Here is a 15,267-nt window from a genome sequence, read left to right as displayed (position 1 = left end):
AAATAGAACTGAGGTTTAGTTTACTACCTTTCTTTCTTTTTTTGGTGAGGAAGATTGGCTCTGAGTTAACATCTGTGCCAATTTTCCTCTATTTTGTTTGTGGGTTGCCGCCACAGCATACTTGATGAACGATGTATAGGTCCACGCCTGGGATCTGAACCTGCAAACCCTGGGCCGCCAAAGCAGAGCATGCCAACTTAACCACCACGCCACCAGGCCAATCCCTACTACCTTTTTAAATAATAGCTTTATTGAGATATTAGTCACATACCATAAAATTCATCCTTTTAAAGTATACAGTTTAATGGTTTTCAGTATATTCACAGTTATGTGACCATCACCACTATGTAATTCTAGAACATTTTCATCACACCAAAAAGAAACGTACCCATTAGCAGTCATTCCCCATCTCTCCCTCCCCAAACCCCTGATCTACTTAACGTCTCAATGGGTATTTTATTCTTTTTGATGCTGTTGTAAAAATAAAAAGCAATTGATTTTTATTTCCATTTTCAGATTGTTCATTGCTACTGTGTAGAAATATAGTTGATTTTTCTGTATTGAACTTGTATCCTGCAACCTTGCTGAACTCATTTTCCAGTTATAGTAACTTTTTAGTGGATTTCTTAGTATTTGTCTTAGTACAACATCAAGTTCTCTGTGAATAAAGATAGTTTTACTTTTTCTTTTCCAATCTAGATACTTTTTATTTCTTGTGTAATTGTTAGCCTACTGCTTTTTAGGAAAGCTCTTAAAGGTATAAGTATTCTTTATTTTCAAGCAATTGAAATATTTATAAACATCCCAAAATTTGGAGAAGAGAAGCTAAGATTCAAAATTTTATGTAGTTTGTACATTGAGGGAATTTAGACCATGAAAAGTCACACTGATCTGAAGAAGGGAAGAGCAGGGAAGAAAAGCACAAGTGGGTAAAACTTTAACGTTAGCCAACACACCAGGGACCAAAGCGTCAGCTTAACCTGTTTTGCACCAAAAATTTCAGCTTGGTTTGGGGAGCTTTTTCTCTTCGGGAAAAATGGAAGTTGGTAGAAAGAGATTTGGCAGGATTGACTTTATTATTAGCTTTATAGGAATAGCTTTTGCATAAAATGAAAGATATCTTTATCTTCAATGTCATAATGAAGGTAAAACATTAAATTCTTTTGACAATGATATGATTATTTGTGAGCCAGATCAAATTAGAATGCTGTCAAATTGGAGGTACTAATTGCCAAGTAAAGAAAAATCCTCAGTAAGAAAAGGAGATTAAATTAGAGGACTATAATTTAACAATATAAATGGATACCATGAAAATTGAGCCATTGAAAAGAATAAAATGCCTCTAGGGGCCGGCCCCGTGGCTAGGTGGTTAAGTTTGCACGCTCTGCTTTGGCGGCCCAGGGTTTGGATCCTGGGGGCGGACATGGCACCACTCATCAGGCCATGTTGAGGCGGCATCCCACATACCACAACTACAAGGACCCAAAACTAAAATCTACAATTATGTACTGGGGTTATTTGGGGAGAAAAAAGCAGGGGAAGAAGAGAAAAAAAAAAGATTGGCAACAGTTGTTAGCTCAGGTGCCAATCTTTAAAAACAAAAAAAAGACTAAAATGCCCCTAAAGGATGTTCTGTACAGTCTTTTTAGGATTTTCTTAGTCACTTTTAATCAGAAAACATATTTAACTTGTGTTTTTTTTTAAACCACATTGGCAAGGGTGTGGAAAAATTGGAACCTTTGTGTGTTGCAGGTAGGAATGTAAAATGGTGCAGCTGCTGTGGTAGATAGTATGGCGAATTCTCAAAAAATTAAACATACAATTACCATATGATCCAGCAATGCCACTTCTGGGCATATACTCAGAAGCATTTAAACTAGGGACTTGAGCAGATATTTGAACACTCATGTTCATAGCCGCATTATTCACAGTAGCTGAAAGGTGGAAGCAACCCAGGTGTCCATTGACAGATACATGGATAAACAATATGTGGTGCATACATACAATGGAGGAGTATTCAGCCTTGAAAAGAAGGAAATTCTGACACATGCGACAACATGGATGAACCTCAAAGACGCTATGCCAAGTGAAATAAGCCAGTCACAAAAGGACAGATGCTGTATGCTGCCATTCATGTGAGATCTCTAGAGTAGTCAAATTCGTAGTCAGAAAATAGACTGGTAGTTGCCAAGGGCTGGGGGGAGGAGGGAATGGGAAGTTAGTGTTTAAAGTGTATGAAATTTCAGTTTGAGAAGATGAAAAAGTGGAGATGGATGGTGGTGATGGTTGCACAACAATGTGAACGTACTCAATGCCGCTGAATTGTACACTTAAAAGTGGTTAAGTGGTAAAAATTTGTTATATGTTACCACAATTTTAAAAAAAAGAAAAAGCAGGCACAGTATTCTCTTCAAACTTGAGATACTAGGCTTTGGCTTAACATTCATCCAGCCCATGGAAATTATTAAGTTTTTCTATTCCTTATATTTTTGTTTAGGGCTGTCCTGCAATAGGTAAAGATCTAGAAGATAGGATTATTATGAACAAGGAGTAAATCCAAAGGAAATATGATCACCAGGAATCTCTGCACCCGTTTTTCAGTGAATCTTGTTGTAGTGAGGACGTTGTTCCCTGTATCCGGCCCTCTGCCAGGTGCTGCTCCTCCCTCACTAGGACTTCGATGGGTGGTACAAACCCTGAACGTCTCGCTCCTGCCTGAACAAGGGAAAGGGCCCCTTGAAGACGTGTCAGACTGATGGCTTTTGAAGTGTGCTGTTTCACTGTATTAATGAAAGCAGTATTCTGATTCCGTATTGTCATATAATCAGATAGGGTCTGAGGTCTTGTAAACATTCTGTGCTTTACTCGAGGAACTCACGTGAAGGCAGATGTCTCATAATTTTGCAGTATTGTCTAGGGGTTTTAAAGATACATCTTTTCTTATTATTCAGGTCGATCTTGGAGAAGGAGGGACCAAAGTCACTTTTCAGAGGCTTGGGTCCAAATTTGGTTGGAGTCGCGCCATCAAGGTAAGCATTAAACTTTCAGCCTGCACACTGCATACGGTATATAATATCCTGAGTCCTTTCTTCCCGAAGGGCAATACTGCGTGATGGCCAGGTTCTTTTTCTGTGTGGGATTTGCCTAAATACATCCGACATACAGAAATAATGATAACTGTTGGTGTGTATAATCTATTTAAAAAGTAGAAAGTACTAGTCTGTGAGATTATATGGGGCATGCATGATTAATAGATGGCAGAGGTACTGTACATATCTAGTAGTTAAGAAAATTGAACTGTATCTCATGTTTGTGGGTAGTGCTGATTTGATAAAATTTGTTATACACACGTACTAAAAATTCTAAAGGAACAAAGGGTTTAATAAGAATCTACATTTTCACAGCATCCTCAGGTGTACAACTTGGAGCACTGATCTGCAAGAATTCTAGAAGCTTTTAGTCTTCATCTTAGAGTATGAAACAACGTACTCATTTTTGTTATAAAGGTTAATTCTCTTTAGAGTCTGTTCGAGTATTACATGGGGTAATGTAAATGTCCTACCCCAGTCACCCAGCTCCCCTCCTAGGAGGCAGTCTACTTTTCAGAGATGCTATACACACATACTCATCTGTTCACTTTTATGTTCACACATCTCTACCCGCTATATCAGCGCTGTCCAAGAGGACTTTTGCAGAGATGGAAATGTTGTATATCTATGATCTCCAGTATAGGAGCACTAGCTACATGTGACTATTAAGTACTTGAAACATGGCTAGTGAGACCGAGGAACTGAATTTTAAACTTTACTTTAAGCACTCCATGCCGTCAGTGGCTATTGTGTTGGGACAATGTAGCTCTAAATATTCAAATAGGCTTTAAAGAGAATTAAGTCTTGTAACAAAAATTAGGATATAGATTCCTGGCTACCACACCCATTTAGAACCCTTGGGACCTAGAAAAAACGGAAGACTGTTTCACAACACAGTAATGATAAGTAGTCAGGATCCCAAGTTGAAAAATATATTCTATGGTTGATCCACTGGCCAGCCGGAAAAAAAGAAGCACTTTCCCTGGCATTGCTGATGAAGGAGCAGGGGAAATCCCAACCAGCCCTTGCCCCCCAGCCCCAACAGAGAAGACAGAAGGGGAAAAGCAGGCGGAGACAGAGAAGACCAGACCAGAGAGCCATGGAGAGGCCAGACGCCACCAACAGGGGTCACTTTTGGGGAGGAGGGCGGAGGGAGAGCTTTATGAGAACATGTATGGTGATTGCTTCTGTGTGATCCTGAGTCATCAAAATAAAGCTCAAATTATATTTGACATACTCATTTTGGTGTAAGGCAGGACAAGTGTGCTGTATTTTAGAAATAGTACAGATTTTTAAAGTTGGTGCTTCAGGGATTGCAAAATGAAGAACATAAATGGACTTCGTATGTATATTACCAAAATCTCATTTTCCTTAATTATTTTGGACATTTCCGTCATTACTGAATACTTTCTGGAATGACAGGCAGGAAGTTCCTGAAGGTGCCTGCAGCAGGTTTTGGTTTTAGCACGGATAAGGTCAAGCTTTTGGTTATATGTTAGCTTCTTTCCCATATTTTCCTAAATTTTCCAGAGGTTGCAGAGGGACATACCTATCACATAGCGCCATATCGATGTCTTCATAGTGTTCTCTCTTGGTTCTAACAGGGCCGTGTACTTCGCGTGTTACTCCAAAGCCAAAGAGCAGTTCAACAGCATTTTTGTGCCGAACAGCAATGTCGTGCACATCTTCTCAGCTGGCTCTGCAGGTATGTTCCCCAGTGATGGAGAGAAGTTTCTCACTCTCCTAAAGCATGTGTTGTGCCCAACAGCTTTTTCCAGGAATCAGAAATTAGCCCTCTGCTCCTTTTGCATCTACAGTTGTTTTTCTAAAGCTGTATATTAGAACTGAGAAAATATGAGTGTTTGAGAGCAGTTTGTAACTTGGTTCCGTTTTCTTCAACCACTAAAGCTTTTTATTCTCCCTCAAAATTTACATGTTCTCATGCGTGCTACTGGTTAGTGTTATATTTCTTTTAAAGGAATATTAATGTTTTTATGTCTTTCTATTTCATTATTTTCTAAAATTCAAGCTGCCTTTTTCGTGACTCCCCACGATGTCCAGCATACCATGTGTACAGTTGGTACTTCTCTCCTTCACGACTGGATTCTGTGATGAGGGCTCAGGACTCAGAGTGCAGTTCTTTTAGTGGCCCAGTGACACATTAGATAATTCTATTCTCTTTCGAGGGAGTCTTTCCACTTACTTAGAAAATTCATGACAGGATTTTTTCCCCAGGAAATGTATGGCACAAAACATGGACTTGTAGATTGCTGAGAGAAGACGGTGTCTTTGTAGATACTGTTTGATGTCTGTTCAAAGAGAAAGGTATTTTAGAGAACGTAAATTGGCATTTGATGAAAAATTTCCACCTTCTGCCAGCCTGTAAGGTGTAGGCACGAGTTTTGTCTGCCTGTGTTACTCCAAATAAAAGTATGAGTAACCCGTCTGAATAGCGATAGCTAATAATTTCTGGACCCCAAATAGAAAGTAATGTTAAGCAAAGCGGCTTCACACAAGAAAGGCGCTTCTACTGACTACAGAGCTCTGAGGAGGAAATGTGGAGTGTGGGAACCAGTCTGTCTTCACTCGCTGGACCAGTAGTGAGCAAGCCAGACTGAGAGCTGCTCGTCAGTTTTGTAACTTCTGCAAAATTAACTTAGAAGAACCCTTGGTAAATAAATTGGACCTGGAGGGAGGTGTTTAAACCGCTCTCTAGGTTCCTGGTTGCTAATTAATCTGCTTAGAACTGTGGAGGGGAGGAGGTGTTCCGGAGGACTCCTTGTGTCAGGCCAGTACCATGATGCTGCTTTTTTGGTTGGTCTGGAACGATATGTAGTATTAACATGGGCAAGAGTTACTAACAAAATGTTTCTGTAAGCAGATTAGTCTTAAAACTCCACTTTTCTGAAATGATTAGTCAGGTATTAAAATGCAGTGTGAGTTTGGCTTCAGGTAAATGGAGATTTGGTTCCTTCTATTTTAAGTTAGATATAAAGTAACCTTTTGGGGCCGGCCTGGTGGCTCAGTGGTTAAGTGCACACGTTCCGCTTTGGTGGCTTGTGGGTCGCCTGTTCGGATCCCAGGTACAGACATGGCACCGCTTGGCAAAAGCCATGCTGTGGTAAGCATCCCACATATGAAGTGGAGGAAGATGGGCACAGATGTTAGCTCAGGGCCAGTCTTCCTCAGCAAAAAGAGGAGGATTGGCAGCAGATGTTAGCTCAGGGCTGATCTTCCTAAAAAATAAATAAATAAAAATAAAGTAACCTTTTGGATTAAATAAGCAACTTTTTAAAACAAATTATTTCTGGCCCTGAAGCTCATAAATTGAGTTTTAGGATAGTTTCATATTTACTATAATGATTTGAATCACATGAACAGAAATGCCAACAGCACCACCTAGAGGCTGGAAAGATTAGACAGGGCTCTAGAAAATTGGGATTTTTTTTAAGTCCATAAATTTTTATTTAAATAATTTCCCATGTTGTGATTCCTTCCAATCACCTTAATTCCTCCAAAGTTTGAGTCATAATCTTCAAGATAGCCCTTTTAAAAAAGAAATTTCAAGGGGCAGCCCCAGGTTCTCCGGTTCGAATCCCGGGTGCGGACATGGCACCCCTTGGCAAGCTGTGCTGTGGCAGGCATCCCACGTATAAAGTAGAGGAAGATGGGCATGGATGTTAGCTCAGGGCCAGTCTTCCTCAGCAAAAAGAGGAGGATTGGCAGTAGTTAGCTCAGGGCTAATCGTCCTTGGAAAAAAAAAAATTTAAGAAAGATTAACCAGGCAAAAGGTAGTTGCAAGACTCCGGAGATCTAGGCGTGCACTGTACAGCCACCACTAGCCATGGTCAGTCTCATTCATGACCTTTCGTGATGTATATTTATCCTGGACAGTACTGACCTAAGCAATGGAAATAAAACAAGGGTTAGTAAAATGTTCCCAATAGGCTGAATGCTAGCAAGGTAGCAGAAAAAAAACCCAGTGGGAAGAGGTTTGTTTGTTTGTTTGTTTTTAGGTCCAGCATACCAGCAGATGTTACATTTAGGGGACCATAGTGGCCACCTGCAGTACAGAAACGTAACTGCTCCCTACTGTCCATTTTCACTATTAAGGCATTGGAATTCTCATTTCAGAGTTTATCATATGAAATAGGCAGCTTTAACAAGCATTGACTGTGTTCAGTGATGATATTTTCTGTGCTTTTTTTCCCAGCTTTTGTCACAAATTCCTTAATGAATCCTATATGGATGGTGAAAACCCGGATGCAGCTAGAACGGAAGTAAGTTATTAATTGTTCCTTCCTTACTAGAAGAATTCTTGGGGATTTTTTCTTCCCCCAGTTCCAGGTGTGGAGTGAGGTGTGCAGCGTCCTTAGCCATCCCTGCCCTTATTTTTTCTGAATACAGGCATATGTAGAAATTCCTTTTGTTTTGAGATTTGTGCTGCCAAGCATTGTGGGGAGACAAGGACCAACAGAAATAACATAAGGGGAGGTCAAAAATCTGCTCAGCAGTCCTGACTTCCTCTCGGATAGTCGGTGGGTCTCTGCTCTTGGCAGACCCCACCCCAAGTTGGAGTGCTTTGGGCTTTCCTCCAGATGACCTCTCTTTCAAGGGGGAAGATGCCAGTAAGGGCAGAACAGCAAATGCCTTCAGCCCTCGGAAGAGTGATTTTAATCTCCAAGGCCCTCAAATATACTAGATTTCTGCCCTGAAACTCTAGCCAGGGCAGCTCAACATCTTTCATGCTGTGGATTCCTTTGGCAGCTTGGGGAAGCCTGCAGGCACTTTTTAGAATAATGTTTTTAAAAGCAGTGGAAACCAATTATTGAAATATAGTTATCAATTTTTTTTTTTTGAGGAAGATTAGCCCTGAGCTAACTGCTTCCAATCCTCCTCTTTTTGCTGAGGAAGACTGGCCCTGAGCTAACATCCATGCCCATCTTCCTCTACTTTATTTGTGGGACGCCTGCTACAGTATGACTTGCCAAGCAGTGCCATGTCCGCACACGGGATCCGAACTGGCGAACCCCGGGCTACTGAAGCGGAACGTGCAAACTTAACCGCTGCGCCACTGGGCTGGCCCCATCAATGTTTTAAAAAATTGCCCAATATATCCATATACTTTTTTTAATATGTTAACGAGATCAAGCAGCCCAGTAACTACAGTGATTTCAAAGAAATGATGATGGTAAATGATTCTGTGGTAGGATTTTATCTAAGATAACCCTTGTGAAACTGTGTTGCCTAGAAATGGGGGGAGGGCGCACTGGAAACTTCCAGCTAGTCCCATAAAGAAAGGAGGAGAGCAAGCAAGAACTCCGGCTGGAAGTGTAGGCGGGAGTCTGCGTTAGTTGATTTTTCTCTCGAATGATCAGTAGCCTCTGAATTGATCTTTGATTCCATATTCCCCCCAGTCCAGTCTGCCTGAAAGAACCTTCTAAAAAAAATCAGGTCTAATCATTTTGAACAGATCCCTTGCTCAGAATCCTTCAATGAATCTTGGTGGTTCTCAGGGTCAAATCCTAACACTTTGGCTTAACATTCAAGGTCCTTTGCAATTTTCTAAAAATGCCACATGCTCTCATGCTCCCCTCTCTCTGAGTATGCCATCCCTCACAAGGAATCCCTCTTCCCCTTCTCCTTCAAGAACACATACTTGTCCTTCAGGCTTCTGACCAGCATCCTCTCCTGGAACCCTTTGTAATCACTCCCCGTTCCAGCTGTGCATGCGGTGTCCTGATAGCACTTCTCTGGAGCGGAGGATACGTGCACGAGTCGGCTGAGCGCCCCTGCGTGCATTCTTTTAAATCTGCCTAATGACCCCTGTGGAGGACATTTTGTTTGGGTGGGCTCTGTTAACATGTCCCTCAACAAGAAGTATTTATTTCATGCTTCCTGTGCACTAGGCACTGGGGAAACAGGGAGTAAGACATAAGCCCTGCCTTCCGGAAGCTCACAGCTTCAGAGAAAAGAAAGAGAATTATAGTCTGGTGGGATAAGGGGCCTGCTGGACCCGGAGGGTTCCTAGTGCAGTGTAGGCAGGACAGGCAGAGATAAGCAGCGATGCCCACCCCACCATCCGAGGAGTAGCCAGGTGGGGCATCAGTGAAGGTGCTTCAGGCAGAGAGCTGTGCGTGCAGAAAATCTGGAGGCAAGAAAGCATCCTGGGTTCTGGGGAACTGAAAGAAGTGAGGTGTGATCAGAGTGGGCTGCATGGGCACATACTAGAGAAGGAGGGAATTACAGAAAGATAGGGCTGCAGAAACGCGTGGGGGCCACATCCTTAAAAGCCCTGGGAAGGAATTTGGAGTTTGAACTTGGGCTGTATTTTGAGAGCAGTAGAGAGTCATTAGAGCAGTTTTTCAGGGTGGGGCTGGGGGACACTTTGCCCCCCAGGGGACATTTGGCCGTGTCTGGAGACATTTTTAGTTGTCACAACTTAAATGGGCTGCTATTGGCATCTGCTAGGAAAGGCTGAGGTTGCTGCTAAACATCCTACAATGCATAGGACGCATGTCACAACAGAGAATTATCTGGCCCAAAATGTCAGTAGTTCCAAGGTTGAGACACCCTGCATTAGAGGATTTTAAGCAGGAAGGAGACACGGTTGGATTTGCATTAGAAAGGTCTCTCCATCTAGGGAGCAGAGAAGGGCCTCGAAGAGACCTGTTGAGACTGACCGGAGCAGGAGGGTGTGCTGGCCTTCAGCCCCTAGGAGGGGTCTCTGCCATGCCACCAGCGTAAACACTCTCAGGTCCCATTTGTATCCAGGCGGTTATGGAAACTTCCCGTCATGGGGTAGGAGCCTCCAGGCCTGAGGTCTTTTATTGGTTATTGTAGTCTGTTTAGTGTTTAGAAATGTAGAAATTTAGAAAAAATAGAATCAAAACACACCGTCTGGAGACTAGAGTAATAAGAAAGAGCACTCCTCTGCTCACCGCCCTGTCAGAATGCTGGTGAATTTTCTTGGAGTATTTTCTTAAAGCATATTCGTACTGTAATTGTAGTTATACTTGACATGATTTTGCCCTGCTTTCCGCTTAAGCCGTTCTCCGTATCTTACTGCCTTCACAACTGTTTAACCTAGTATATGTCCCATAGTTTACTTATCTGTTCCTGTTTTTAGATGTTTGTTTTGATTATATTGCAGTTATGTTTTCCTCCGTGATGAACATCTTCCTCCATATGACCCTTTCCAAAATTAGGTCAGAGGCTGTGAACGTGTTTTTATGGATCTTGGTACAGATGCACGTGGGCTGTGGGCCTCTCAGGTGTCCCAGCTAAGAGACTCAGCCTCGCACAACAGGGAGGACACGTTGCCCTGCTGTGTGATGTCTCTTTAGGTCCAGTGGTCATTCTGTGACTTGGAACCCCGGCCAGGCTCATCGGCGTGCGTTGTAACGCCTGTCTTTGGTCTCCTTTACACAGGGTGCGAGGCTCCAAGCAGATGAACACACTCCAGTGCGCTCGCTATGTTTACCAGACGGAAGGCATCCGTGGCTTCTACAGGGGGTTGACTGCCTCCTATGCTGGAATTTCAGAAACTATCATCTGTTTTGCTATTTATGAAAGTTTAAAGAAGTATCTGAAAGAAGCTCCATTAGCCTCTTCTACAAGTGGGACTGAGAAAAATTCCACAAATTTTTTTGGACTTATGGCAGCTGCTGCTATTTCTAAGGGATGTGCCTCCTGCATTGCTTATCCACACGGTATGCTTTCTCTCTCTTTCAGAGCGGTAAAACAGCTGTCGGGTTTGTGTCGTTTCTCAGGGTCTGGGCCTCTGTAGCACACACAGAAGTGCACATACCTGCAGGTCACAAGGTGACTGCTCACGAGTGAGACCAGCTGCCCTGCGCGTAGGTTATAGGAGTGCTGGGAAGTCCTCTCCGCTCGCCTGCAGCTGGTCGTGGCCAGAACGTGATGTGCAGATGTGGGCCCTGTGTTACGGAACTTCGCATGTTTTCAAAGAAGCCGGCAATCCGGATTTTATTTAAAATTCCTTGATTTAAAAGAATGATGTGGGAGCCAAACTTTACAAACAAAATCTCCCAGCTTCCATTTTGAATGGAGTACTGAGTAAGGCTACTTTGGGTAAGATGATTTTTTAAGGAATCATAGACCTAATGTCCTATTGACCTACTTAAAAAACATAGCTCAGTTTATTGTGCCATGAAAAATAGGTTTTGTTTTCAAAAGCCTACTGCACTGTCAGCTGTGACAAATGCACGTGCTCAATTCAGTAACAGGTAATTGAGTCCCACCGTGTTCTGGGGCACTAAGGGACGCCATGGGGCTCATGGAGAAGAGGTCGGGACGCTCCCATGTCGGGAGACAGAAGCTTGAGGTCTGCTTGACAGGTGGCGACAAGGGTTGCGCTGTGGATGCTTGGGTGAAGGAGGGCCAGGTGGGCGAAGGTCTGGAAAAGGAGGAGGCAGCTTTAAGCTGGACAGAGTGGAGACGGAGTCTAGTAGGGAGAGAAAGTTGGGAAATAAATGAAAAGAATGTCCTGTTGAAGTATTACCATACTTAATACAAATTACACCTTCAGTGACGTAGTGTTTGTTTAATTGGTAATAGAAAACCATAAACTATCTTAAAATTAAGTCCCATTCAGACTGAGCTTTTTTTAATCCCTCAAAGTTATTTTGTACTCTTGTAGGTATATGTAAATGTCCCTAAATGACCATTTCCCAGAGTTAGAAAAAGTTCTTTAAAAAATCTTAACTTTTGGGGCCAGTCGGGTGGTGTAGTGGTTAATTTGCACACTCCACTTCAGGGGCCTGGGGTTTGCGGTTTTGGATCCTGAGCATTGACCTGCACACCATTCATCAAGTTGTGCTGTGGTGGCGTCCCACATATGAAATAGAGGAAGATTGGCAGAGATGTTAGCTCAGCAACTATCTTCTTCAAGCAAAAAAAGAGGAAGATTGGCAACAGATGTTAGTTCAGAGCCAATCTTCCTCACCAAAAAAAAAAAATCTTAACTTTTCATTACATCTATGTGATTGTCCTGTCCAAATACAGCTGAGAGCAGAGATACTCTGGCAAAGAGCCAGAGTTGTACATTGACGATTATAAAGTTATGTGCTTTGAATTCTCTCCTCTTATTACCTGGTAATACCGTTGATTTGTAGCATTAAGTGTGTGTTTCTCTCTGCAGAAGTCATAAGGACGCGGCTCCGGGAGGAGGGCACCAAGTACAAGTCCTTTGTCCAGACCGCTCGGCTGGTCTTCCGAGAAGAAGGTTACCTTGCCTTTTATAGAGGACTCTTTGCTCAGCTCATCCGGCAGATACCAAACACTGCCATTGTGTTGTCTACCTATGAGTTAATTGTGTACCTGTTAGAGGACCATACTCAGTAACAGGCCAGAAAATGTACTCTAGAAGAATAAAACTGAGAAACTCTAGAGAATTTTTTTTCCATTGATGTTTAGAATGTTTGAGACCGAAACAGGAAAGGCCATAAAATATCTGGTTCATATCACCTGTTGGATATTTCCTTTTGGATTCATGCTTTCTGGAAGGTTTAAAGTCATTAACGTTAATAGTTAATTATAACTTTTTTTTTAACTTAAGGGGATTCAGGATTAAGCAGCAACTAAATTAAATCATGCTATTTAATTTAAGTGTGAATTTGGTTTGTGTCCTCCTTTATGTTCACTCTACTGTAAACTCTAGTTTACTAAGAACTTTAGTGAAACATAATGCTAGAAATGCAGAGAAGAACTATAAACTCAAAGTACAGCTTGTTTCCTACTCTGACCCTGCTCTGCTGGACAGATAAGAAGTGTCACATTTTGGTGGCACTGGGTGGACCAGGACAGACTTCCCAGCTATTTTTCTCCTTTGTACCTTTTCCAAGTCTCATTCCAATTGATCATCTAAGCTTTCAAGCTGCAGAGTTAAAAAACAAAGTACGACTTTCTGGCACTAAATATTTTGAACCATACACATTTTCCTGAAGTTACCCTCTATCTCCAGTTTGAACCAAAGGCGAGAGTTTTAAAGAGCTGTTTACCAGGTGCCTTGCTCTTGCATGTATTTCTAGAAGTTAAGCCCCAGTCAAGCCCAGGTCCCTTGTAAGTGTGAGAGCATAGCCCCCGAGGTGGCTGTGAGTGTGGGGCGTGGCGAGGAACAGACAGCCTCTCCTGTCTGGAACCCTGCTCTTGGGTCTCTGCTGCTGGAGAAGGGAACCACGAGAGAGGCTGACGCCCGTCACAGACTTCACGCTGCTCTGACAGGAGGTGGTGGTGGTGTTTAAATACCCTAGATCAAAGTTAAAAAAAAATCTTAGAAGTGAGTAATTGCCAGAATTTTAAACACCCTCCCCTCATTTTTAAAGGAAATTTAATAAGGGACAAAAAGATAAGATGGAAGGCAGGTAAGATCGATAGCCTTCCATTAGCTCCTTCACTGGAATTTGAATGTATTACACAGTAAGGTTATTTTTCAGTCTGAACATCTAAAAGATAATTGATTCTAATAACTGATGCATTGTAGCTTCAGATTCACTGGCAAAGACTGTGGTAGGGATGAGAGGAGGATATTTTCAAATTGTATTTAAACTGAGTTTAATTTTGTTCACCTTTAGTCATAAGGAGGTTAGTTGGTGTTCTTGAGTTCTCTAGTATAATTTGCCTCAACTGTCAACAACTATGTAGAAGTCAAAATAAATGACTTTAGTCAAGCTGCAGGCTTCTAAAATGCATGGCAGTAAAGAGATTTCTCTATTCCACAAGCTCACGGGCACTGAGCAACATCTTCCTGTTTTAATATTTATATTAAAACCTGAATTTTTCATTAAGATTTTATCTAACATGAAGGTTAACAATTAGGTTGCTTAATATTCACTAAGTGGGTATGAGAATTCTTTGGAAATAATGTCACTTATACATTCTTGAATTAATAAATTTTATGTTGACCTGGTATAATTTAGTTCTCCGCTTGCTTCTGCACCAAGGCCTTGAAGTGAAGGAACTGAGCACCTGGAGCAGGAAGAGACCAGCGGGAGGACAGCGATGCCTCCTCTCCAAAGCGGCTGCTTGGATTGAAAATGGAAAATATCACTGTCGGAGCTGCTAATGGAGAAATCCCATGATTTCTCTCTGTCTTTTCCACAAGCTTAGTCATTGGGGTTTTGATATTTTTAAGTAGTCGTTTAATAAGACTTTTAGAACCCTCATTGCTTACCCATTGTGTTCCAAGCACTGTGCAAAGTGTTATATATTTTCTCATTTAAGGTAATTCTGACAACCTTGTGGGGCAGGTATCACCACCATCCACATGTTACAAACGAGAGGCTCCGAGGCTACAGGACTGGCTTGAGGTCTTGGAGACAGTAGGTAGTAAACTGACCAAGAGTGTTTGCACTGCTTGTTGAGTAGGTGAATATAAGGGAGAGGGGCTGCTGAGCTTGTGGAATGACCTGACCCTGAAGCTGAGGTCCAGCCGACCATTCCATTCTGCTCACTCCAGGACTATGATTGCACTGATGAAGGTGCCCTTACACTAGAAGTGCCCGGGACGGAGGTGTTGGCTGCCTTCTTTGTCCACGTGGATCACAGAGCCCTTTCTTTGAGCAGACGTGACACAGACACTGAATCTTCTTGGAAAGAAAATGGTTCTTAAATACAACGCCACACGCTTTGAAGGAGGCTTCACGGCTGTTTGTTTATCTGTGGTGAAACCAGCAGGACGCAAAGGAAAGGCCTGTGCTCTGACACCCACTCCAGGAAGGAGGAGCTTCGAGTGCAGGCTCTACTCACCCCCTGGGTTTCTGCCCTGCTCATTCCCTCCTGCCGTTCCTGGTGAATGCACTGACTAGGGTTTGGCATAGATTAACTGGCCCAGGAAACCCATCAACCCATCACTATCCACCACAGTAAGAACTCTGATGTTGACCTCGAAAAACACTGGGAATGTTGTGGGAACACTGAAACATTATATTGTGATACAAATATTTCCGACTAGATTTTTTTTAGGTGTAAAGGTAATTTAGCTCAAACCAGTAATACTAAAACGCTTGCATAAAGTAATTCTCCCCTAGATCCACCCCCCCTCAGGTAACTTTGCAATTTGGTGTTAACCAGCCTCTTTCTACAAACATACACATATGGGAGTTTATGCAAACTTAGGTATCATCAAAATTAATGTGTTGCTTTTTTTTGAAGTATG

At 42.3% G+C, this 15,267-nt stretch overlaps 1 protein-coding gene and 1 non-coding gene across 2 annotated transcripts in view; one reads left to right on the top strand and one right to left on the bottom strand.

Moving 5' to 3' along the window:
• Positions 1-14,024, top strand: part of SLC25A33 (solute carrier family 25 member 33) — a 31,801-nt gene extending 17,777 nt beyond the window's left edge. Inside the window, exons 3-7 of the mRNA XM_014849857.3 lie at positions 2,952-3,029; positions 4,694-4,794; positions 7,303-7,369; positions 10,521-10,801; positions 12,253-14,024. Coding sequence (XP_014705343.1) covers positions 2,952-3,029; positions 4,694-4,794; positions 7,303-7,369; positions 10,521-10,801; positions 12,253-12,455 — 730 coding nt within the window. The 3' untranslated portion in view covers positions 12,456-14,024. The remainder of the gene's footprint in view (positions 1-2,951; positions 3,030-4,693; positions 4,795-7,302; positions 7,370-10,520; positions 10,802-12,252) is intronic.
• Positions 7,022-7,118, bottom strand: LOC123286204 (small nucleolar RNA SNORA32). The gene has a single exon (XR_006528473.1). It is a non-coding gene; the product is annotated as a small nucleolar RNA SNORA32 (small nucleolar RNA).
• Positions 14,025-15,267: the final 1,243 nt, after the last annotated feature.

This window comes from Equus asinus, chromosome 5, assembly GCF_041296235.1.
Source record: "Equus asinus isolate D_3611 breed Donkey chromosome 5, EquAss-T2T_v2, whole genome shotgun sequence".
Lineage (NCBI taxonomy): Eukaryota > Metazoa > Chordata > Mammalia > Perissodactyla > Equidae > Equus > Equus asinus.
The sequence above is the reverse complement of the archived record's forward strand: the minus strand, read 5'-3'. Positions and strand labels throughout refer to the sequence as shown.